We start from the raw sequence: 24,197 nt of genomic DNA, 5'->3' as shown, positions 1-24,197 counted from the left end.
GAGCTTTCGACGAATTATTTTAGGGTTTCGACTATTATTATCGTCAATTTAGTTCCGATTCTCGAGAACAATTATTCATAATATTAATTGTTCAAGGCGACGTGTAGATCGAGCTCGAGGAGGAAATTGTTGGACGGATATCATGGCGTAAACCTGTGAGTGGACATTTGATTTTAATATAAATTATGCATGCAGTACTTTCGAGCATTTATTTATTATGAGATTTAATTTAAGATTTGATATTGAGATTTTATGAATGATTAAATTCAGTTTACCCCCTGAGGTTTGGGGGTAATTTCATGTTAGTCCCTGTCTTATCAATTTAATCAGTTTACCCCCGGAACTTTTCAATTCTCCTCAACCGTGTCCAATTTCTCACATTCCGTCTAAATAGAACGTTAACTACGACCATAGGGCCCACTTTAAGGGCTAAAATCATTATTTTAAAAAATATATATAAAAAATAAAAAAATTTCATCTTCTTTGTCCTCCTCCTCCTCTCTATCTGTGTCCATTCTCACCGCTCCCCAAAAACCTTCCCATGACCTCCACCAGGTGGCTGAAGCAGCAGCAATACCTTACACCCTTGTCGCCGCCGCCGATTCCCCAAAAACGCTATGACAGAGCTGCAGACTACGGTGTCGACCGAGAACCACCATCCGGCGCGAACACAACATCGACGATCTTGGACCACAGTGATGTCGCGGCCGTCTGTAAGAAGCTCACCTTCGACCTCATCCACTCCACCATCAACCTCTTCTCCCAGATCCAATCGATTCCGGAGCTTCAAGGTCTCGCCTCAAGTCTCATCGTCCTTTGGTTTTGGTTTATACTTCCATCTTTTCAAGTTGGGTTTTTCTCAGACAATGAAGAATGCTTGGGGAAGCAATCTAATGGTTTTGTTCAGACGATGAAGAATGCTTTGTTATCAACTCGATGCAGATCTGTGCCGTATAGGTCGTCTTCTTTAGCTTGTAGATTTTGGGGCTCAACAAACAGAGCTGCAGAAGAAACAAGGAAAGAAGAACAGAGAAAATGGCAGCAAAAACAAGAGAACCACAACTAAGAGAGCAAAATGAGAGAAAGATTGAATTTTTCAAAGGATAGGAAAACTCAATCCAAGAAAGAATGGCCAAATATGCGAGCATTGAATATTTGAAAGAATGGGAATTTGGATCAGACTCTACTCGACCTTTGATTCTCACAAGGTGTAAATAATGATTTTCTGGAAAGAGAACCTTTCAAATTCTGAAATTCTCCATCATCATCATTGAGTTCTTATTGTTTGAATTGGTGGGCCAATAGAATGAACTTGGGCATTTGGAATTGGAGCTTCGTTTTCTACAATTTGGCGTTGCTTGAGATGCATTAGTGGGATTTAGAATCTGGGTTATGTTGGTGATGAATTTGAGTGACAAAGTAGGTTTTGTGATTGGGATTTGGACACCTAGAAAGCTTTGGTGGTGGGGAGCCGTCCGAGTTTGGTGGCTAGGAAGCGGATTTGGTGGTGAGGCGGCGGCCATGGCAGAACAATGGGTGCCCAAAGCATTTCTGGGCAGTGATGAGATCGGCGCGTGAGCTGGTTTCTGGTGTCACTGAACGACGCGAAGGCCGGATATATAGGATTTTTCGGAGACTGGCGAGCATAGTGAGTTGAGATGAAGTGTGGTTTGGTTTTGGGGAGGAGGAGGAGGAAGAAGAAGATGAGTTTTTTTTTATTTTTATTTTTTTTTAAATGACAATTTTAGCCCTTAAAGTGGGCCCTATAGTCGTAGTTAACGTTCGATTTAGACGGAATGTGAGGAATTGGACTCGGTTGAGGAGAATTGAAAAGTTTCGGGGGTAAACTGATTAAATTGAGAGGACAGAGACTAACATGAAATTACCCTCAAACCTCAGGGGGGGGGGGGGTAAACTGAATTTAATTCTTTTATGAATTTATGATTTATTGATATATTGAGTTTTATGAGCTTTGATTTATCGAGATTTTGTGATTTACGCTTTTGCTGATCTACGAGGTTGATTAAGTCGAGATTGAGTTTCACTTTCCGAAAGCTTTTATTTAATTATTGAGTTAATTGAATTTTGAGCTACTATGATTTCTTTCGGAAAGTTGATGAATGATTGAGATTTTCAAATGATTTTTATTTAGCATTTTGAGTATCGAGTTTTGAGAGAGTAATGGAGATTTAAATGTTACGAGTTTGATATTTAGATATTTGAGTATGATCAATTTCTCGAGAGTTCACGAATTATGCTTTCGACGTTTTATTATTGATCTACCAAGTTTTTTTTTTTCTTTCTTTCCGAAAGCATTTATTAATGAGATTGATTTCAGTCATTTGAGGAGGTAAATATGTTAGCGCATGCATACATTACCTGGTCAGCAGTACCCTCCAGGTAACAGTCTGGTCGGTAGTACCCTCCAGACAATATTCTGGTCTACAATACCCTCCAGAATATTCAGGTCAGCAGTACCCTCCGATGCGTCATCTGGTCGGCAGTACTTTCCAGATGGCATGAGATAGTTTGTCGGCAGTACCTTCTAGCCATCACCTCCTCGTCTGGTGGCAGTCCCCTCCAGGTAGCATGAGATGACTAGTCGGCAGTTCCTTCTAGTCATCGCCTATTTTATGATTTGAGTATTTTTATTAAGATTTCTTAGATTTATAGAATGATTTATGAGATGAGATTTCTGAGAGTTTTGAGATGATTTCACTGATGGTTTGAACTTATTTTATGAGATGAGATTTACGGTATGATTTGAGTATTTTAATGAGATTTCTTAGACTTATAAAGTGATTTGAGATATTTCTTTATGAGAGGTTTTGAAAGGATTTTGAGATGATTAATCTACAGAGGATTTGAATTCATTTTGAGATTTTAGTAAAGAGGAAGATGAAGAGTATTTCACGAGACCTTACAGCATGCGTGGTTTTTAAGATAATAAAATGGGAAAGCATTAAATCTTTTTTTTTTGAAAGCATTAAATCTTATTTTTATTTTCTTTGTAATCATTTATTTTTCGTCCACTCACTATAATGGTTTTTCAAATGCTTTTTCCTAAGTTTTTGGGTTTCTTGTGCCCAGTTTGCAGAGTAGTTGAGATTGAACTTGCGTAGGAGTCGAGGCATAGGTGACCACCCCGCTTCCATCTCCCATGTAGGTTACATGTTAACCTACTTGTACTTTATTCCAGTTCATTTGTCTAGATTGATCTGATGACCATATTTCAGTTGTGTTAGTAGAAAGATAATTTGGTATTCAAGATATGAGTTTCAGATTTATTTTAGGGAAAATATCACAAATGGTCACTCAACTTTTACCTATTCGACACTTTGGTCACTCAACTTTAACTTTGTTATTCACTTTAGTCTCTTCTTTAATTTTTTTCATTAAAAAAAAATTATTTGCCACAATATTAATGATATTTTCGTCCAACCAATTATGACAAATTGAGAAATATGTATTAGAATGAATGAGAGAAGTGATCAAAGTGTGATAAAATGCCCCTTGGGTGACTAAAGTGATTGACAATGTAATAGTTGAGTGACTAATGTGATATATTTGAAACTTGAGTGACCAAAGTGTCGAATGAGTCATAGTTGAGTGACCATTTGTGGAATTCTCCCTTTATTTTATACTACTTGTTGGGAAGTTGTTTATGAATTGTGGGGAGCAGGTAAGCTCTAGGAGTTGAGGATGGATAAGTTTATTGAAGAGTGTTAGATTGTTTTTACAGGTTTTGGGTAGTTACTGTTAGGGGAAGTTCCACCAAATTTTTTGTAGAATTTCTTCTAAAGTATACCCCGCAAGGCCACCTCGGATTTCAGGGTGAAATTTAGGGCAGGTCATGTCATCCTGCATGTGTAAAAGGGCAGCTTCTACACAGATGTTTCACATTCTCTTCCCCTCCCCCCCATTACAGAGAACACAAGTTGTATTATCCAAGACCACAAACTTTCTCAACTAAACGGGTTTTAACTGGTAAAATATTGTGTAAAATCTTCCAAATACATACCTTAGCAGAGGCAGGCATCTTCATTTTCCATAGTTTCCTCCAAAGTATTGCAGGAACATTTGCATACCGCTCCTGCGGTTCATTAGACCCCGAAACTAGCAATCAGCACTCTTCACTGTAAATTTCCCCTTAGAATCATAAAACCATATCCTCCTACCCTTCACGTTCCTCAAACTCAAGGGAATAGAAAGAATCAAAAAGCTATCTTTAGCTTGAAAGACCTGATTGACCAGATTGACATCCCAGTGCTTGTCAATAATTAAATCACTAACCTGATGCACCTGAGGATTTAGCGGAGCTGCAACAGGAAGAAAGAATAGAGCTTGTGGTTTAGCATAATTTTAATTCAATTTTTACACTCTCTTTTCACTTAGTAGCTAAAAACTAAACAACTTTAATTTTATGCTTTGCTTTTAGAAATAACCACTCTACTATTTTTTTAGCAACTTGTAAAATGATATTCTCATAAACTTGAGGAAACGGGTTCAAACCAAACTTTTGCTTATTTTATTTATTTATAAAGAATTAAAGAGTTTACAAGTTACTAATCTTATTCAAAACTACATGGTACATGAACATGTTTCTTTTTCAATTTGGTTGAGGCACATGAAGTTTTTGAATGGACAAAAACTCCAGCTGGTTAATCTGATTACTTGTGCCAAAGAATTTTTCGACAATAACAATTACTTTTTTCATTCAGTAAGGATAATGTGAAGATATTTATACAGTTTAAAAGAGGGGATCAAACCCTCAGCAAATATAGATAATGCTCGACGAACCTTAAATGAACAAAAAACGACAAAAGAAAAATTAGTCAGAAAAATAACAAATTTAACACCAAAACCGACCAAGCAGAATAAGTAACGCTTGCGAAACTAGACCAATTGAACATCACGACAGAAAAGTGACCACGACACTAACAGATTTAGCATCAAGGTCGACAAAAATAAGTTATGTAACGCTTGAAAAACTAGATCAATGAAAACTTAATTAAGAAACTAACAAATTTAACATCGAGACAAAAAACGTAGAATAAATAACACTTGTAACTTCTCATTTTCTTCTGATCATTTGGAAAACTAATAAAGAACACTTGAAAATACTCGATGGAACAAGTGTTGATGAATCACTTTACTTCTATGAATTTATTTAGAGAAAGTACAATTCACAACACGAGATTTGCTAACGCAGTGTAAACCTCTCCACTGAGGAAATTTCACTACGTGGCTTTTAACGTAGCCAACACGAATAACAATCCAATATGAATCAAAGGAGTTTACAATATACAAGTAGTGTTGTTCATAACAAACACTTTCACTTAGCAACAAATGCCAACTTGATTTATAATTGTTCTAACTCTTAACTAACACAATAGACCTTTCTAGACAATCTATCTTCAATCCTTCCCTGCTCTTGATCGAATCACTGATCTTGAGAATGATTTATGAGCATGATTGATTATGCAAATGAACATATGAAACACATAAATGAGAGTTTTCAGAAAACGATTGAAACACGAATACTAATGATTCAATAACCACAATTTTTTCAAATGGAAAATCTCTACATCGAAAATAGTTTTCAAAACCTTTTATAGGGGAGCAAGACTCCCCCTCAATCAAATCTTATCTTAATTACAAAATAAGATAAATATAGAAAGGTTTTTAAAACTGTTTTGAACAAGTAATCGGATATGCATACAAAAAGAGATTTTGAGCATAAGTACAATTAATGCATATCAATTTAGAATCATGCAAATATGATATGAATTAAATACACCTCTATCTCAAGATCAGTGAATCAACCTCTTTGAATCTCTCTTCATGATATGATTCTGCGATCTTCTTTTCCTTGCTTTAGGTCACCGAGCAATTAGGAGAGATAACCTCCTTATTCTTTGCATGTCTGTTTTCCTTGAGATCTTGGGAAAGTCATGTGTTGAGGGGAGTAGTCCAAGTACTTACAATCTCCCCCTTTGGGCAATCCCATTCAACACATGACGATTTTTCATCTTGGTATTCCTGCATGTTATGTTTTAAACAGACATATACATATTGTGAACGAAAGGTGCTAACTTGGAAAAAGGAATCAGTTTCCATCCTTTTCCTATCCAAGTTGCCAAGATAAAACTACTTAATACTAATAATAAGAAGCATCCCAAGATCTGTGCTTATGCACTTACAACTTCAAAAGAAAATAACTTTGTCCAAAAAAAATTAAAAGTGCAAAAACAGAAACATCAATAAAAAATCTTTACTTCTCCCCCTTTGAATGGGAGGGCACGTCGAACTCCTCAATAAGTTTGGTGACTTGGTCCAGAAACTCTTCTTCATCAATGGAATCTGAGCTCTCCTCTGGGGCGATAGGCTCCTGATATTCCTGCATGGCGTTGGAAGGACGGGGAGCGTCAAACCCGGGAGGGTGGCGCTGCATGTTCCGGATCTCCTGTGTGAGGGTGGTCAGAGCATGACGAGTACGAACCAGAAGAGAATGCATGTCGTCCATGTCCGTAGTAAGGCAGGCAATTCGCTAGTCGGCCACCAAGATCTGGTCACGGAGACTATCCAGAGAGACAGGAGGAGGAGCAGCAGAGGATGCATCAGAGGAGCGAAGAGGAGGGCTCCGACTGCGTGCACGATGCATGCCGGGATGGAGAATACCGGCTCTGGCAGCGGCCTGACGGCCTTCCTCTAGAGGAGGCAGGCGGCGATGTCCACCAAGTCGAGTGGTTTGCTTTGTGCGAACCATGGGGAGAAGGCAGTTGGTGAAAGAACCTGCACACAGAGACAACCAAGAGTAAAATCCGAGGGAGACAAGAGAGGCTATATATATTGAACCAGTAGGGTTAGAAAACCAAAAGTTACACCGGTTGGGATAGCGTCTCAATTGGGGAAAGGAATTATGACAATTAGTGTTCCGAGATACACGCATGCAACTTACTTCTCCCCCTCAACTTAGGCTTAATTAATAAGGAATTTAAGTGCAACCAGATGGCAAGCAAAGAAAGGAAAACGAAGAGACAGAAATATTCCCATAATCTGCAATTATATCACATGATCGTTTCCTTGGCTAAGTATCAAGGCAATGAATGCATTGGTCATATTGAAGAGAGAAAATATAGCATAGTTTAATCACAGAAAGCACAAAGCACGTAGTGAAAGGAACATAGTTCAGAGTACGAAGCATGATGTATTCTATCAACAAAAAGAATTGGTACTCATAGTCAGACCTTAGATAATAATGCTGTGAGGAAAGTGAATATAACTAGGATGTGGGGCTTAGAGATAGGTTTAGTGACATGGAGAAGGAGTGAAGTAGGTGAACCAACCATGTAACCAAGCTCATGATATCTACTGAGAAGAAGTAGGGAATATTGTTCCCAAGCACGAATTTTAAGTTGAGTCAGTGACCTCTTTTATTTTGTGACAATTTGAACTCATGTAGCAAGAATCTTCTCAGCAACTCCCAGAACAGATGTTCTTAGGGTACTAAACATATCAAGGATGCTCCATGGAGAGATTCTCGAGTCGTGGTCAGCAATATTGTATTTTACGTGCAAAGATCACTCACCAACTCGTTTCTTGCAAACCTTAGAAAGTTCACCACAACTAAGGCCTGATTACTCGGAGAGATGAGAAATAGTTATCCATTCTCGTTTCTTGCAAACCCTAGAAAGTTCACCACAACTAGGACCTGATTACTTTGAGAAGAGGGAATGAATCATCTGAGCATTTTAAGCAGTTCTTCTACTTCACTGAATCTCTTGTGACAGGAAACACATAGTATGCCACCACATAGGCTATGAGTGCATAGTAGGGTTACGTGATCTAGTGACTAAACATGAGTACACAATTGTATTTGTCCAGAATAAGGCATGGCAATAACAGATACATAGTTGAAAATATGTACATTTCACTAGTGACTGTGGTCAAGGGATACTAAGATCACAATTTCCTCAATCAATAGTGGACATTCATTCTTGTGCCTTAATGCTTAGAACATATCCCTAGGGCATTTCTCAACATCTCAAACCTAGCAGTGTCAAGAGGCTTAGTGAACAAATCAGCAAGTTGATTTTCAGTGGGCACAAAGCTTAACTCAAGTATGTTTTGTTCAACCAAATCCCTAATAAAATGATATCGAAGATCAATGTGCTTTGTGCGAGAGTGTTGAACAGGATTCTTGGTGATGTTGATAGCACTAGTGTTGTCACAGAAGATAGACAACTTACCTTGAGGAATGCCATAATCATGAAGCATTTGTTTCATCCATAGCATTTGTGTGCAACAACTCCCAGCTGCAACATACTTAGCCTCTGCAGTAGATAGAGAGATGCAATTTTGTTTCTTGCTATGCCAGGCAACCAGATTGTTTCCAATGAAGAAACATCCCCCTGAAGTACTTTTTCTATCCTTTAAGTTTCCTCCCCAGTCAGCGTCAGAGTATCCTGCAATTTCCACGTTAGTATCGAAGGTATAGAAAATTCCACAGTTAACTGTACCAGATATATAGCGAATGATTCTCTTGACAACTTCCAAGTGTGATTCTTTAGGATTAGCTTGAAAGCGAGCGCACACTCCTACACTGTAAGATATGTCGGGTCTGCTGGCAGTGAGATAGAGCAGACTGCCTATCATACTACGATACATTGTGTGATCAACTGACTTCCCATCTTGGTCTTCGCTCAGCTTAGTAGTGGTACTCATGGGATTGCTCACTGTCTTCTTAGATTCAAGACTAAATTTCTTGATCAGATTTTCAGCGTATTTTGTTTGAGAGAGAAATAAGCCTGTGTCCATCTGAGTTACTTGCAGTCCAAGAAAGAAGGTTAGTTCACCACACATGCTCATTTCAAACTCACTTTCCATGACAGATTGGAACTCTTTGACAAGATATCTAGAAGTGGAACCAAAAACGATGTCATCAACATACACTTGGGCAATGATAATGTCATTTTTGGTTCGTTTTACAAACAATGTTTTATTTATAGATCCTCTGGCATACCCTTTTTCTACAAGATGAGTGGAGAGCCTCTCATACCAGGCTCGGGGAGCCTGCTTTAGCCCATAGAGAGCTTTCTTGAGACGGTAGACATGATCTAAGTTATGTGGATCTTGGAAACCTGGTGGCTGTTCCACATAAACTTCTTCCTGAAGGTTCCCATTTAGAAAAGCAGTTTTGACATCCATTTGAAACAATTTGAACCTAAGATGACATGCTATGGAAAGGAGTAATCTAACTGATTCTAATCTAGCCACAGGAGCAAATGTCTCGTCAAAGTCGAGACCTTCAATTTGAGAGTATCCTTGAGCTACTAGTCTAGCTTTGTTTCTAGTCACATTCCCTCTTTCATCACTTTTGTTTCTGAAAATCCACTTGGTTCCTATAACATTGCATTTACTAGGTCGAGGTACCAAGTACCACACATCATTCCTAGTAAACTGATTTAGCTCATACTGCATGGCACTAATCCAGTTATCATCCAATAAAGCTTCCTTAATATTTTTTGGTTCAACGATAGACACAAAACCAAAATGAGATATAATGTTCATGCTTAGCAGATTTTCAGTAATAAAGCAAAGTAATACATTTCCTTCACTTACCTCAGAAGCACTTACCTGAGTTGTAGCTTTTCTCCTTGTTGTCAGTCCATCTTTCAGATTTCCAGTGATATCTTGAGAGGAGTGGTCCTTTTGAACTTGCTTGAATCGTTTCCTTTGGATGGGAGCTGGTTCAAAAATGTTGTCGGGGATCTCCTCTTCCTCTTCATCAGTTGAGGCTTCTGCAATTGGTGGTGGTGTGATAGAGGAGGGTGATGGATCTGCATATGATTCTTCCTGTTTTACACATTGATCATCAATAGAAACATTAATGGATTCCATAACAACTCGGGTTCTTTTATTGTAAACCCTATATGCTCTACTGTTTAGAGAGTATCCCAAAAACACACCATCGTCACTTCTAGCATCAAATTTTCCAAGGTGCTCTCTATCTCGTAAAATGTAGCAAGGGCTACCAAATATATGAAAGTATCCAACATTTGGCTTTTTACCTTTCCATAGCTCATAAGCTGTTTGATCAGTTTCTGGTCTGAAAAATACTCGGTTTATTGTGTAACAAGCAGTGTTGATAGCCTCAGCCCAAAAGTTTGTGCTTAAACCTGCAGCATGTAACATTACTCTAGCCATGTCCAGCAAAACCCTATTTTTCCTTTCCACAATGCCATTTTGCTGTGGAGTGATTGGAGCTGAGAACTCATGAGACACACCAAGCTCATAAAAATAGTTAGAGAAAGAGGCATTTTTAAATTCAGTACCATTATCTGATCTTACTCTCACTATGCTAGTATTTGATGACTTCTTTTCAATGATCAATTTTTTACTCAAGTTTTTAAAAGATTCAAACGTTTCAGTCTTGTCTTTTAAAAAATTTACCCAGGTGTATCTTGAGAAATCATCGACAACTACTGGCATGTAGCTCTTACCACCAATGCTTTCAGATTGAGCTGGTCCCATGATTTCCATGTGTAAAAGTTCCAAGACTTTTGTGGTTGTTGCAGAATTCACCACCCTGTGAGGAGCCTTGGTTTGCTTTCCAATTTTGCAGTCTCCACATATCTTGTCAGTTTTGCCCTTTAAATTTGGTAATCCTCGGACACATTGCTTGGAAGATAATTTCAGCAAGTCCTGATAGTTTACATGTCCCATCTTTTTGTGCCAGAGTTCAAAGGTTTCCTCTGTAGTTTTTTACATACAGACAGGGCTGCGAGCTGGAAGATTCATTAGCTTGAATGTGATAACAGTTATCAAAAGATCTCTTACCTCCCATGACACCTTCTCCTTTCTGATTTAAGACTAAACATCTCTGTTTGTTAAACCATACATCTTCGTAGTCGTCAGCCAAATGGCTTACGCTAATCAGATTTGCAGTTAAGCCTTCAACGAATAGCACATTTTTGAGATTAGGTATACCTGGGGTGTTCACTGTACCTCGAGCTAGAATGTTTGCTTTCCTTCCATCTCCAAATGTGACTAATCCTGTTGTGTTCTCATCTTCAAAAGAAGCGAACCAGGATTTGTCTCCAATCATGTGTCTAGAGCATCCACTGTCGACATACCAGAAATCTCGTCTCTTGTCAGCTAATACAGTTAGGGCTACTAAACAAGATGCCTCAATGTGAGAGCTTTGTTGAGTTTTGCTTGCACAAGCAAAGAGACAAGTATGATCAGTTTTATCAATATGAGACTGAAGATATCTACTTTCATTTTTCTTAGTCCAAACAACTTTTCCTTTTTCAGTTGGAGGGTTTCTCTTTGAAACAATTTCTGTTAATTTGTTTATGAGTTCTTTTTGTTCTTTAAGTTCAAAACTTAGAGATTCAACAGTGCATTTTTCTAGAGAGTGATGTACGTGGTTTTGAAAATCTTTCATTACATCTAGGTCTGATATGGCCTATCTTACCACAGTGATGACATGTAGGAATAAAAGGTCTAGGGTTTGCGTACCTGTTCTGACCGGTGTGAGACTCTTGGTCAAGTTTTACCTGGAAGTTTTGATTTGGTTGACCTTCCCTCACATTTTTGACAGAATCATCAGTGGAGACTTCTTCCTTTTCAACAGGTGGTCGTGATGCTCTTACGAACTTGGTACATTTGGAATTCTCTCCAGTGTATCCTAACCCACAAGTGTCATGAGGAGCTTTTCCGGATCCGAGTAATTTGGACATGGCAATAGAGGTGACATCGAACTTGGTGAACCTTTCTTGAGTCGATTTTAACTCTTCTTGCAATGTTTCGTTTTTAACCAACAGTTCCAAGTTCAATGCTCGTTGTCCTTTAACATCCAGTTCCAATAATTTTATCTTGTTGAGATACTCATTCCTTTCAGTCTTCCAAGTCACTATTCCTTGGTCACCTTGTAAATCGGCAGCTTCACCTTGTAAATTTGCTGATTCCAATAATTGCTCCATTTTTTCTTTCTCGGTTCTCAGAAAATCAACTTCTTTTTCCAAACTCAAGTTTTTTAGCAGGGTTGCTTTTGAAGCTTTGTAGAGTCGTCTGCAGCGGATATTTGTTTCATCATCAGAGAAAAACTCGTCACTATCTGAATCAGGTTGATATGATGATACCAGTGCTACGTTTTCAATTTCTTGAGACTCATCATCACTCCAAGTTGACAGTAGAGACTTGTTGTTGCCATTTTCATGCTTCCTATTTCCACATTCGGTAGAGATGTGACCGTAGCCACCACATTCATAGGACTTTGGCTTTCCTGAGTGATTTCCTTTGAAGTATCCTTTTCCACTCTTGTTGGTGTAGTCACTGTGATTGCCACTGCCGGTATAATTATTCTTTCTAGGAGCATTCGAATTTCTAGAGGAGTTCTTGCTTTTGAGAAATCTTTTGAATTCCTTTGTCAGTAGAGCAAGATCTTGTGTTTCCTCTTCCTCTTCTGTTCCTTTCACTGCATTGAAGGCTACACCCTTGTTTTTCTTCTCAGGTTTTAACCTCATCTCATAGGTTTTAAGATTTCCAATGAGCTCATCAAGTGGGTACTCGTCAATGTCAAACGAGTCCTCTATGCTAGTGACTTTTGAATGAAACTTTTCTGGCAGGGCCCTGAGTATCTTTTTAACTATCTTATCTTCATCAAAAGGTGCTCCCAGACTACGACACTGACCGGAGATTTTAAGAATTCTACCATGAAAATCATCCACGGTTTCATCATCTCCCATAGTCATGGTTTCAAATTCAAATATCAGTGCTTGCAGTTTCTGTGCACGTACCTTCTTATTTTCTTCATACGTAGTCTGTAGAAGATCCCATGCTTGCTTGGCAGTGTCACAGTGACTGATTCTCAATTTTTCTCGTTCAGATAGGGCTGTGAAAATACTGTTCTTAGCCTTCAAATCTGCTTGCAAATCACAAATTTCTTCCTCAGTCCAATCCTTCCTTGGTTTGGGAGTGGCAGTGGAGGAGCTTTCTCCTTTTGCTTTTACCATAGGCAAAGTCCAACCATTTTCTACAATATTCCACACATGTTCATCTTGAGCATAGAGATATGATTTCATGTAGATTTTCCACTGAGTATATTTTTCACATCCACCCTCGAACCATGGAGGACTATTTATAGATCCGCCAGCAGCCCTATCACGTGAATGTTCCATCTTTCCTGGGATCACTAGAAGATTCTAGAACCCGCTCTGATGCCAATTCAAAATACTCGATGGAACAAGTGTTGATGAATCACTTTACTTCTATGAATTTATTTAGAGAAAGTACAATTCACAACACGAGATTTGCTAACGCAGTGTAAACCTCTCCACTGAGGAAACTTCACTGCGTGGCTTTTAACGTAGCCAACACGAATAACAATCCAATATGAATCAAAGGAGTTTACAATATACAAGTAGTGTTGTTCATAACAAACACTTTCACTTAGCAACAAATGCCAACTTGATTTATAATTGTTCTAACTCCTAACTAACACAATAGACCTTTCTAGACAATCTATCTTCAATCCTTCCCTGCTCTTGATCGAATCACTGATCTTGAGAATGATTTATGAGCATGATTGATTATGCAAATGAACATATGAAACACATAAATGAGAGTTTTCAGAAAACGATTGAAACACGAATACTAATGATTCAATAACCACAATTTTTTCAAATGGAAAATCTCTACATCGAAAATAGTTTTCAAAACCTTTTATAGGGAAGCAAGACTCCCCCTCAATCAAATCTTATCTTAATTACAAAATAAGATAAATATAGAAAGGTTTTTAAAACTGTTTTGAACAAGTAATCGGATATGCATACAAAAAGAGATTTTGAGCATAAGTACAATTAATGCATATCAATTTAGAATCATGCAAATATGATATGAATTAAATACACCTCTATCTCAAGATCAGTGAATCAACCTCTTTGAATCTCTCTTCATGATATGATTCTGCGATCTTCTTTTCCTTGCTTTAGGTCACCGAGCAATTAGGAGAGATAACCTCCTTATTCTTTGCATGTCTGTTTTCCTTGAGATCTTGGGAAAGCCATGTGTTGAGGGGAGTAGTCCAAGTACTTACAACACTACTAAGGGCTTGCTAACCTGCGTTGGTTGCTCTCTAACATGCGCTGCAGTGCGGCCTGGACATCTGGTTCTTGTCTTCTATATCGGTAATCATGTTATGAGCAACGGGTGTCGTTACGTGCTTCTTTGCAGCCTGTTCTTTTAGCTGAAGATTGTCTCACTTCATCCAGTCGTAAGCAGCAACATGGTCACCGAGTGGGTGTCCCGCTGAATCAGTGACGATAGATGTATCAGTGTTAGGAGAGAAGAAATCAAGTGTTCGCCTATCCATTTCTTGGGACGTGAGTGTTCCAGGATCACTAGTATCGTTTCTAGTCATGCTGGTGAACCATGGTGATGAACACAAAGGGATCAGACCTCCTTCTAGCGCCAAATATTTCAGTATAGTTCCACAGGTCCCGTAGACTAATTGAATCACCGATATCCTACTATGCGATCTTGTCCACAAAAAGGTAGGTCAGAAAGAAGACCGGGGGGTACCGGTCTCAAACTCTCTGATGCCTAAATCAATACCGATGCGATATATAGACAAAGTAACGGTACAAAAAGAGCAGAGTTTGGACTTAGTTGATTTGGAAGTATTTGACCCCTTTATAGTGAGATTTGGGAGTTTGGTTTCCCTTAGGCCCGATGTGTGACAGTTTGCAAGTTTTCCTCAAGACATGAGTGACTGCTCGACCATGCTTGCCAGCCATTATAAGTGGTTCCGATCGGCATGGCTCTGAGTGTTGCCCTTTGGTGGTGGTTCTGGTGAGTTGTCCGGTGGTTAGGGTGGCCGATGATGTGTACCTTCGGTGGCAGTGCATGTCATATGCCCAGTATAAACAAAATTAAAACCGTAACCTTTATGAATTGAAAAGTAAAAATACTTACTCACATGGAGAATATATAATTTTCTTTTTCTTTTTAGTAAGGAAAATATGAAGAAATTTATACAATTCAAAAGAATAAATGTTACATAAAACATATAATAAATCAACGAAATCGTAGATTACATCAAAAGAAGAATCATCATTACAAGATACCTATAACTTGCAACAAAACTAGATTAGTTGAACAAAACGACAAAAAAATACTCGATCAAGAAATTTAACATTAAGACCGATGACAAAGTAGATTATGTAATGCTTGCAAAACCAGACCAATTAACCATCAAGACAAAAAAGTACGTCGATCAAGAAACTAACAAATTCAAGATCAAGATCGACACAAATAAGTATATCAGATAACACTTGCAAAACTAGATCAATTGAACAAGAACTAACAAAACAAGTCGATCAAGAAGCTAACAAAATTAACCCCAAGACCAAAAACATAGAGTAACTAACGCTCTCAATTGAATAAGTCCTCATTTTCTTCTACTCCCTTCGGATCATTGAAAAACAAACGCAGTTGAAAACGTAACACCACATTTGAATTGAACAATAGTGAATTTTCTTTTTAGTGTACACATACAACGTATCACTACTGTTGAAAATGTAACACCATATTTGAATTTAGGGGCCGTGACCACTTACCCAATTTTAGACTAAACATTGTCCACTTACTCCCGCACCAGTTTTTTAACCCCATTTACCCAATCTAACCTCTAGTGACAGTTTTGCCCATATTAATTAAATTTAAACTCATCCATCTCCTCTCAGTCACTCTCTCCTTCCCAAACTCTCTCGCTCTCCCCCCGATCTCCACCTCCTCTCTCTCTCTCTCTCTCTCTCTCTCTCTCCAGCCGGCAGTGGCAACCACGCCTTCAACACCTTCTTCGTCGACCTCGATCTCGGTGCCGGCTAGCACATCCCAATCCCCATCTTCGTCGACCTCTGCCAATCACCGAACACCGTTCTGGTGCCGATCACTGGTCTGGTGCCGACCATCCTCAATCACGGATCACCGATCTGAGGTAGGTCGGAGATGGGCTGCAGGTGAGAGACTGGAGAAGAGGACCTGGGGAAGACGAAGGCGGAGATGGGACCGGTCGGAGATCCGTTGCGGTGATGGGCTGCAGGTGAGCGACTGGAGATGGGCTGCGTTGGGGCTGGGACCGGTCGGAGAAGGGCTGCAGGTGAGAGACTGGAGAAGAGTCCGGTCGGAATCGTGCCGGAATCAGGCTGGAGAAGCATGGGTGTCCACAGGGGAAGCCCAAACCGAAACAAAGAGACCCCAACCCGCCGCAGGGAAGCACCGGCGAAAAAAACAGCCGGCCTCACACGTTAATGGGTGCCCAGAGCATTTTTTTTTTTTTCGGTATCTTGAGATTGCAATGTAACTGTGGGGTTTGTTTGATGGTCTACTGGGGGGCAGTAGACACATTATTGGCCACCAGTAGACTTTGATACGAGGGACAGAGATCACTATAGTGTGGTGTTTTGATAAATTACCTGTTGTTTTCTGTGTATGAAAGTCAAATTATCTGTGAATCCTACAAAATGGTGCATTTTTTGTGGTCTATTGGGAGGCAGTAGAGACATTGGACTTTGTATTGTGGGGCAATAATATGATTATTGGGAGGCACTAATATGATTATTGGGAGCCAATAATATGATTATAAATTGATCAATTGTGCCTGTAGTGTATTCATTTTGGTTTTGGGAGTTCATACAATTCACTGGACGACAATAATAGCATTATTGGAGGCAATAATATGATTTTTGGGAGGCAGTAATATGATTTTTGGAGGGCAATAATATGATTACTGGGGGGCAATAATATGGTTACTGGGTATTATTAGGGACCGGTCGCTGGATTCCAGTCATAGGTCGCCGGATTCCGGTCACCGGTCACCGGAGCCAGCGGCCGGCCACTAGTCACCGGAGTCCAGCAAGGTATCGAACGACTTCTCTCTCTAAGTGAGAAAGAAGGAGATGGCAAAAAAGTCCCAAAAATAAATAAAAAGAATAAAAAAAGAATTAATTGGGTAATAGGGAAATAATCCCTTACTCTGTTTTGGGTAAATGGGGTTTTTAAACTCTTAGTCGGGCAAGTGGGCAATTTTTAAGCTGAAATTGGGTAAATGATCATTTCCCCTTGAATTTATATGATTTAATAGAATAAATGTTACATGAAACAAACAATAAATCAAAGAAATGGTAGATTACATTAAAAAGAGAATCATCAGTATAAGAGTGCATGTAACTCGCAAAAATAATTAATTAATTGAACGAAACGACAACAAATTATGCGATCAAGAAATTTAGCATCAAGACTGGCAACAAAGTAGATTATGTAACTCTTACAAAACTAGATCAATTGAACACTGCAACAAAAAGTCGATCAAGAAACTAACAAGTTTAGCATCAAGATAGATAAAAAGATCAAGAAATTTAGCATTAAGATCAACGACAAAGTAGATTGTGTAACGCGTATAGAATTAGATCAATTAAACATCACGACTAAAAATTTGATCAAGAAAGTAACAAATTTAGCATCAAGATCGATTGACAAAAAGATCAAGAATTTTAGCATCAAGATCGACGACAAAGTAGATTATGTAAAGCTTACAAAATCTGATCAATTAAACATCACGATTAAAATTTGATCAAGAAACTAACAAATTTAGCATCAACATCAACAAAAGCTTGGAAAACTAGATCAATTGAACAAGAGCAACAAAAAATAACTTCTTATTTACTTCTAGTCCCCTTTGGAAGTTTGGATAACTGATAAAGAAACACAGTTGAAAATGTAACACCACCTTTGGATTAAGTCTGATTATGTATTAAGAATGATGCCAAAATAGACTACGTAACGCTTGCAAAACCAGACCAATTAAACATCACGGTTAAAAAGTCAATCAAGAATCTAACAAATTCTTTTCATAAAAAAAGAAACTAACAAATTCAACAAAAAGATTGACAAAAGTACATGTATCAAGTAACACTTGCAAAACTCGACCAATTAAACATCACGGCCAAAAAGTCCATCAAGAAACTACTAAGTTCAACATCAAGATCGACAAAAGTACATGTATCAAGTAAAGCTTGCAAGACCAGATTAATTGAACCAGAACAACAAAACAAGTCGATCGAGAAGCTAACAAAATTAACCTCAAGACCAAAAACATAAAGCAAAATAATGCTCTCCACCAATAAAGAAACATAGTTGAAAACGTAACACCACTTTTGAATTCAACAGTAGTAAAATTTTCTCTTTAGTGCACACATACAATGTATCACCACTGTTTAAATATGCATTACGTCATATCAGACATTACATCTTACAAAAATTAGGTGTAAATTAAAATTCACCAACCTCAAAACTAAAAACATAGAGTAAATGACGTTTTGGATAACTGATAAAGAAACACAGTTGAAAACGTAATACAACCTTTGAATTCAACAATAGTAAAAATTCGTCTCATTGTACACATACAACGTATCACCACTGTTTAAATATCTATTACGTCCTCAAACGTTACATCTTACAAAAATTGGGTGTAAATTAAAATTCCCCAACCTCAAGACTAAAAACATAAAGTTAATAACATTTTGGATAGCTGATAAAGAAACACAGTTGAAAATGTAATGCCGCCTTTGAATTCAACGGTAGTAAAAATTCTTCTTAGTGTACTCATACAACGTATCACCATTGTTTAAATGCCCATTACGTTCTCGGACGTCACATCTCACTAAAATTAGGTGTACATTAAAATTTCTCAATCTCAAGACCAAAAACATAGAATGCTCTCAATTGAATAATTCTTCATTATCTTCTACTCCCTTTAGATAACCAATAAAGAAAGTAAGAAACGCAATTGAAAACATAATACTATCTTTGAATTGAACAGTAGTACAAATTTCTCTTTAATCTACACATACAACGTATCGCCACTGATTAAATATTCATTGCGTCCTCAGATATTACATCTCACCAAAATTGGGTATACATTAAAACTCCCCAACCTCAAGACTAAAAACATAAAGTAAATAGCATTTTGTATGGCTGATAAAGAAACATGGTTGAAAACCTAATACCGCCTCTCAATTCAACGAAAGTGAAAAAAAAAAAAAAAAAATTCTCATCATTGTACACATACAACGTATCACCCCTGTTTAAATGCCCCCCCCCCCCCCCGTTACATCACGTGACAGCGACGCGCTAGCAATGAAAAAGCCGGACCGGTTCCTCCAAAATCCCCCACCTTCCTCCCGCCACGTGGCTTTTTTTTTTTTTTTTTTTGGTCCCGTTTTGAGAAAAAAAATGAAACCCCAAATGTGACGAGGACGTTGTGTGTCAAAGGGCGTCCAAGTTCTCCTAATGTGAAGAAGCTGCGGGCCCCGCACCCCCCCCCCCCTCCTCTTTCTTCTTCTTCTCATTCTTCTTTCGTCTTTTTTTTTATTAATTTTTTTTTTTTTAATTTCCTGCCCTCCCTGCGAAACAACGGCGCAAACAATATTCCCTTTCTCTCTCTTGAAAATCCATCCCCTTTTTTTTTTTTTTTTTCTCTTCTTCTGTTTCGGAAAATTTTGAAAATATTGTGAGAGCTTTATTTTTCGGGCTCTTTCGTTTTTCATTTCTACTTTGTTCCTATAAAAGGGAGCTGAATAACAAGAGGTGGTAAAAATCAAGGACAAAGAGAGGAAGGCAGGCACCCGGTTTTGGTTTTGGTTTTGTGTTGCTATCAATCGTCTCACTTCTCTCCTTCGTACCAAAAAAAAAAAGGTTGAGTCTTTAGTGCCTGAGAAGCGGTTTACACGGCCCGAGGTGGACGGCGTAGTGTTTTTCAGAAGATTTGGGTATTGGGTGGGTGGTTTTTAATTCAAAAGATATAGTCTTTTTTTTTTTTTTTTCCTTCTTTCTTCTTTTGGGTTTTGTATATATTTTATATTATTGGGATTTGGTGCTGGGTTGGTTTTGGATTGTGGGAAAGAAGGCTTTGGGTGGCTAGATTGTGTGGTGGTTTGTAATATTTTTAAATGAGAGGTTTTGGGGAGTGGTGTTTGATGGGTCATTGTTGATGGCTGGAGAAGAGGTTTGAGATTGTTGCATGGAAGATCTGGTGAAGAAGAAGAAGAAGATGGTGGTGGGTGAATTGGAATCTGGGTTTCTGAAGCGTTTCTAGTGTGGTTTTCAGGTACGCTTTTTTTTTTTTTTTTTTTTTTTTCTTTTCTGCTTTGGCCTGCGTTTATTTTATTTTATTGTTTGTTTGTTTGTTTGTTTTGTTCTAAGTTAAGTGGTTGGTTTGGTGTGGTGGGGTTTGTATAGTAGAAAGTTAGAAACGGTTTCTTGCTCTAATATTTTTTTTCTGGGCTGGTGTTTATGAAAGTTATAGCATTTGGTGGTTTTTGTATTAATTGAGGAAAATTTATTTTATAGAAAATCATGAATCCATGGTGTGAAAAACTGTACTATTTGGTTGTTGTTGGATCTCAAATTTTTTACTGTTGAATTCCTTCAAATTCTTAATGAGGGGATTTTTTTTTTTTTTTTAAACAGGAAACGGGGAATTAGAGGTTGTGGATTTGTGATTGTAGTCCATGGATGTTTTAGCTGAAACTTTAGTCTATAGTGGGGGTTTGAAGGTTCACAGGTAATTTACTGATTGATGGATTGAGGAAGCAGTTCTTTGGATGCAATGTTAAAGGCATTAGCATCTGGGCTATCAATTTCTTTGCTCCTCGTATGTGTTTCGGCGTCTGATAATGGATTTCCGCGGTGCAATTGTGACGACGAGGGCAGCTTGTGGAGCATTGAGAGCATTCTAGAATGTCAGCGAGTGAGCGATTTCTTGATTGCGGTGGCCTACTTTTCGATCCCCATTGAGCTGCTTTACTTTATCAGCTGCTCGAATGTACCTTTCAAATGGGTTCTCTTTCAGTTTATTGCCTTCATTGTGCTATGTGGAATGACACATTTGCTGAATGGCTGGACTTATGGTCCTCACCCTTTTCAGCTAATGCTTGCTCTCACAGTTTTCAAAATTCTCACTGCTCTGGTATCATGTGCCACTGCTATAACGCTCATCACTCTCATTCCTTTGCTTCTCAAAGTCAAAGTGAGAGAATTTATGTTGAAGAAGAAGACTTGGGATCTTGGAAGAGAGGTTGGAATTATAATGAGACAGAAAGAAGCTGGAATGCATGTTCGAATGCTTACCCAAGAGATTCGCAAGTCTCTTGATAGACATACAATATTGTCCACAACCCTTTTTGAGCTATCTGAGACATTGGGTTTGCAGTACTGTGCAGTTTGGATGCCTAATGAAATTAAAACGGAGATGATCCTGACCCATGAGTTGAAAGGGAGGAATTATTCTAATATGTACAACTTTTCTATACCAATAGGTGATCCAGATGTTGTACTTATCAAAGGGAGTGATGGGGTCAACATCCTTGGGCCAGATTCAGCACTCGTGTCTGGAAGCAGTGGTGATTTTGGTGAGCCGGGACCAGTAGCTGCAATACGGATGCCAATGCTTCGGGTTTCCAATTTCAAAGGGGGGACCCCTGAGTTGATCCAGACTTGTTATGCGATGTTGGTTCTGGTTCTCCCTGGTGGACAGCCTAGATCTTGGAGCAGCCAGGAACTTGAGATAATTAAGGTGGTTGCTGATCAGGTGGCTGTGGCTTTATCCCATGCTGCAATCCTTGAAGAGTCCCAACTTATGCGGGAACAATTGGCTGAGCAAAATCGAGCCTTGCAACAGGCGAAGATGAATGCTATGTTGGCAAGCCAAGCAAGAAACTCATTCCAGAAGGTAATGAGTGATGGGATGAGAAGGCCAATGCACTCAGTTTTGGGGTTGCTTTCCATGATGCAGGATGAGAGTTTGAATAATGATCAACGAGTTATTGTTGATGCAATGGTGAGGACGAGCAATGTCCTATCGACCTTAATAAATGATGCGATGGACAATTCAGCCAAGGATAGTGGAAAATTTCCTTTAGAGATGAGATCTTTCCGGTTACATTCAATGATAAAAGAAGCAGCTTGCCTTGCCAAATGCTTGTGTGTGTATAGGGGATTTGGTTTTGCAATTGAGGTTGACAAGTCCTTAGCTGATCATGTAATGGGAGATGAAAGAAGGGTTTTTCAGGTGATTTTGCATATGGTTGGGAGCCTGCTGAATGGAAACCAGGGGGGAGGGTTGGTCGTGTTTCGGGTTTCTTCAGAGAATGGAAGTCAGGGGAGGAATGATCAAAGATGGGCACCTTGGAGACAAAACTCATCTGATGCTGGTGATGTATATGTTAGATTCGAGATTGGGATAAGCAACGGTGGTTCTCAATCAGATGGCACAAATCCAACGATGCAGCTTGTTGGTAAGAGATACAACAGTGAAGGAGTTGAGGAGAACTTGAGCTTCAACATTTGCAAAAGGCTAGTGCAGGTGAGAATGATAAACTTTTTGTGTCTGTGTGTGGGTGTGATGGCCTGTGGTATTTATTTATTTTCTTCAGCAATCAAGAATTTGTAAGTTAGTGTGCAATCTTTTTTACATTAGAAACTGCAGACATAACATGTTTGTTTAGCTAGAATCTGCATGAGGAAACGTTTACATTTCCGTGTAAAAATAGGTCATCTGCGTGTAGAAAAACATAGTTCTTTATCAGTTGCAGGTATGTAGGACAATCAATTTTGATGACATGTTAACCATATCTTTATCGTGGGAGAATGTTAGTCTTAGTACAAAAAGATTCTCCTGCTGCCATACCTGGTTAGGGAAGCTAGATTCAGGTGGTTTTTGTATGTAGGTGACTTGGAGTAGCTGGAGTTGGTGTTGATTAGTCTCCTTGCACACATTGTTATAGCTTATTTTTTTCTGCCTACTTTTGTCAAGAACTTGGTTTAGATTGAACTGCTTAAGCATTGCATGTATTAAATTTTTGAGACAATTTATTGTCTGCATTCTGCAATGTTAATTTGGATACTGCACTCGTAAGCTATATTCTAGAAGCGGAGTCATTCACTCTCAATAGGTCGTTTGTTTTCATTTTCCTGATCTATTTGTAAATCAGCTAGTTTTACAATTTCCTGAGAAGAATGACTCTTAGTACAAGCTCACACATCTGTGTTCGTTTTCTTGCTGAAGCATTCCTAATAACACTTTGTTGTCAGTTGATGCAAGGAAACATATGGGCAATCCCCAATCCTCAAGGATTTGCTCAAAGCATGGCACTTGTTCTCCGGTTTCAACCTCGGCAGTCCATTGCAATAACCATCTCTGAACCTGGAGGATCATCGGAGCACTCGCATTCAAATTCTATTTTCAGAGGCTTGCAAGTTCTGTTAACAGATGAAGATGATGTGAATAGGGCTGTGACCCGGAAACTGCTTGAGAAGCTAGGTTGCAACGTAACCGCTGTTTCCTCTGGATTTGAATGCCTTTCTGCCATTGGTCCCTCTGGAGCTTCTGTCCAAGTCGTTTTTCTAGATCTCCAAATGATCGAGTTGGATGGTTATGAAGTCGCAATGAGAATTAGAAAATTTCGAAGCCGCACTTGGCCATTGATCATCGCTGTAACTGCCAGTGCAGATGAAGATGTTTGGGATAGATGCATGCAGATTGGGATCAATGGAGTTATCCGAAAACCAGCATTGTTGCAAGGGATTGCCAGCGAGCTAAGAAGAGTCCTGGTGCAGGCAAACAAAATTGTGTGATGACACCGCAGCGCTTCATAGTTTGCACAATGGATGAAGTAGCAAGTTTCTTTGGCTCCAAAATCATCATTCCTTCTCCGAACATCAAAAGCATAGAGGTGTTACACCAACATTCACAGTTAGAATGGTATACAAGATTAAAATTAGCTCCTTTTTTTTTTTTTTTTTTTTTCTCTTGTGCGATCGAACTTGTTATAAAATATATTTACATAGATAGTTTCAGACTCAGATCACAGGTAGTCAAATTTTTCTTCCAGACATCCATCTATTAATGAACAACAAAAAGTTCTAAAGTAAATAGAAGTTACATTCAACCCTACATTCCCAGTTCGACATTTAACCCTGCATTCAACGTCCGAGTTCAGAATCGACTACTTTGAAATCTTCATCTCCTTCCTGAATATTGTTTCTTGGTTTAAGGATGATGAAGTCTTCGGGTGGGTGACTGCTGCTCGGTCAAACCAAATGGTGGACTGTGGAGCTAGCTAGATTGA

General features: G+C 38.7%; 1 protein-coding gene across 1 annotated transcript; it reads left to right on the top strand.

Moving 5' to 3' along the window:
* The first annotated feature begins 19,542 nt into the window (after nt 1-19,542).
* LOC133708502 (ethylene receptor 2) lies at nt 19,543-23,931 on the top strand. Its single transcript, XM_062133966.1, has 3 exons — nt 19,543-20,176; nt 20,539-22,432; nt 23,161-23,931. Exons 2-3 carry the CDS (start codon nt 20,678-20,680, stop codon nt 23,701-23,703), a joined length of 2,298 nt encoding a protein of 765 aa, XP_061989950.1. The 5' UTR covers nt 19,543-20,176; nt 20,539-20,677; the 3' UTR covers nt 23,704-23,931.
* The last annotated feature ends 266 nt before the right edge of the window (nt 23,932-24,197 follow it).

This window comes from Rosa rugosa, chromosome 5, assembly GCF_958449725.1.
Source record: "Rosa rugosa chromosome 5, drRosRugo1.1, whole genome shotgun sequence".
In the NCBI taxonomy this organism is placed as follows: domain Eukaryota; kingdom Viridiplantae; phylum Streptophyta; class Magnoliopsida; order Rosales; family Rosaceae; genus Rosa; species Rosa rugosa.
Note: the sequence above shows the minus strand (reverse complement) of the source record. Positions and strands in the feature narration are given on the sequence as shown.

Coding starts and splice junctions, on each gene's coding strand:
- LOC133708502 (XM_062133966.1), top strand. CDS start 20,678: ATGTTAAAGGCATTAGCATCTGGGCTATCAATTTCTTTGCTCCTCGTA. Junction 22,433..23,160: donor TTTGCAAAAGGCTAGTGCAG/GTGAGAATGATA, acceptor CTTTGTTGTCAG/TTGATGCAAGGAAACATATG.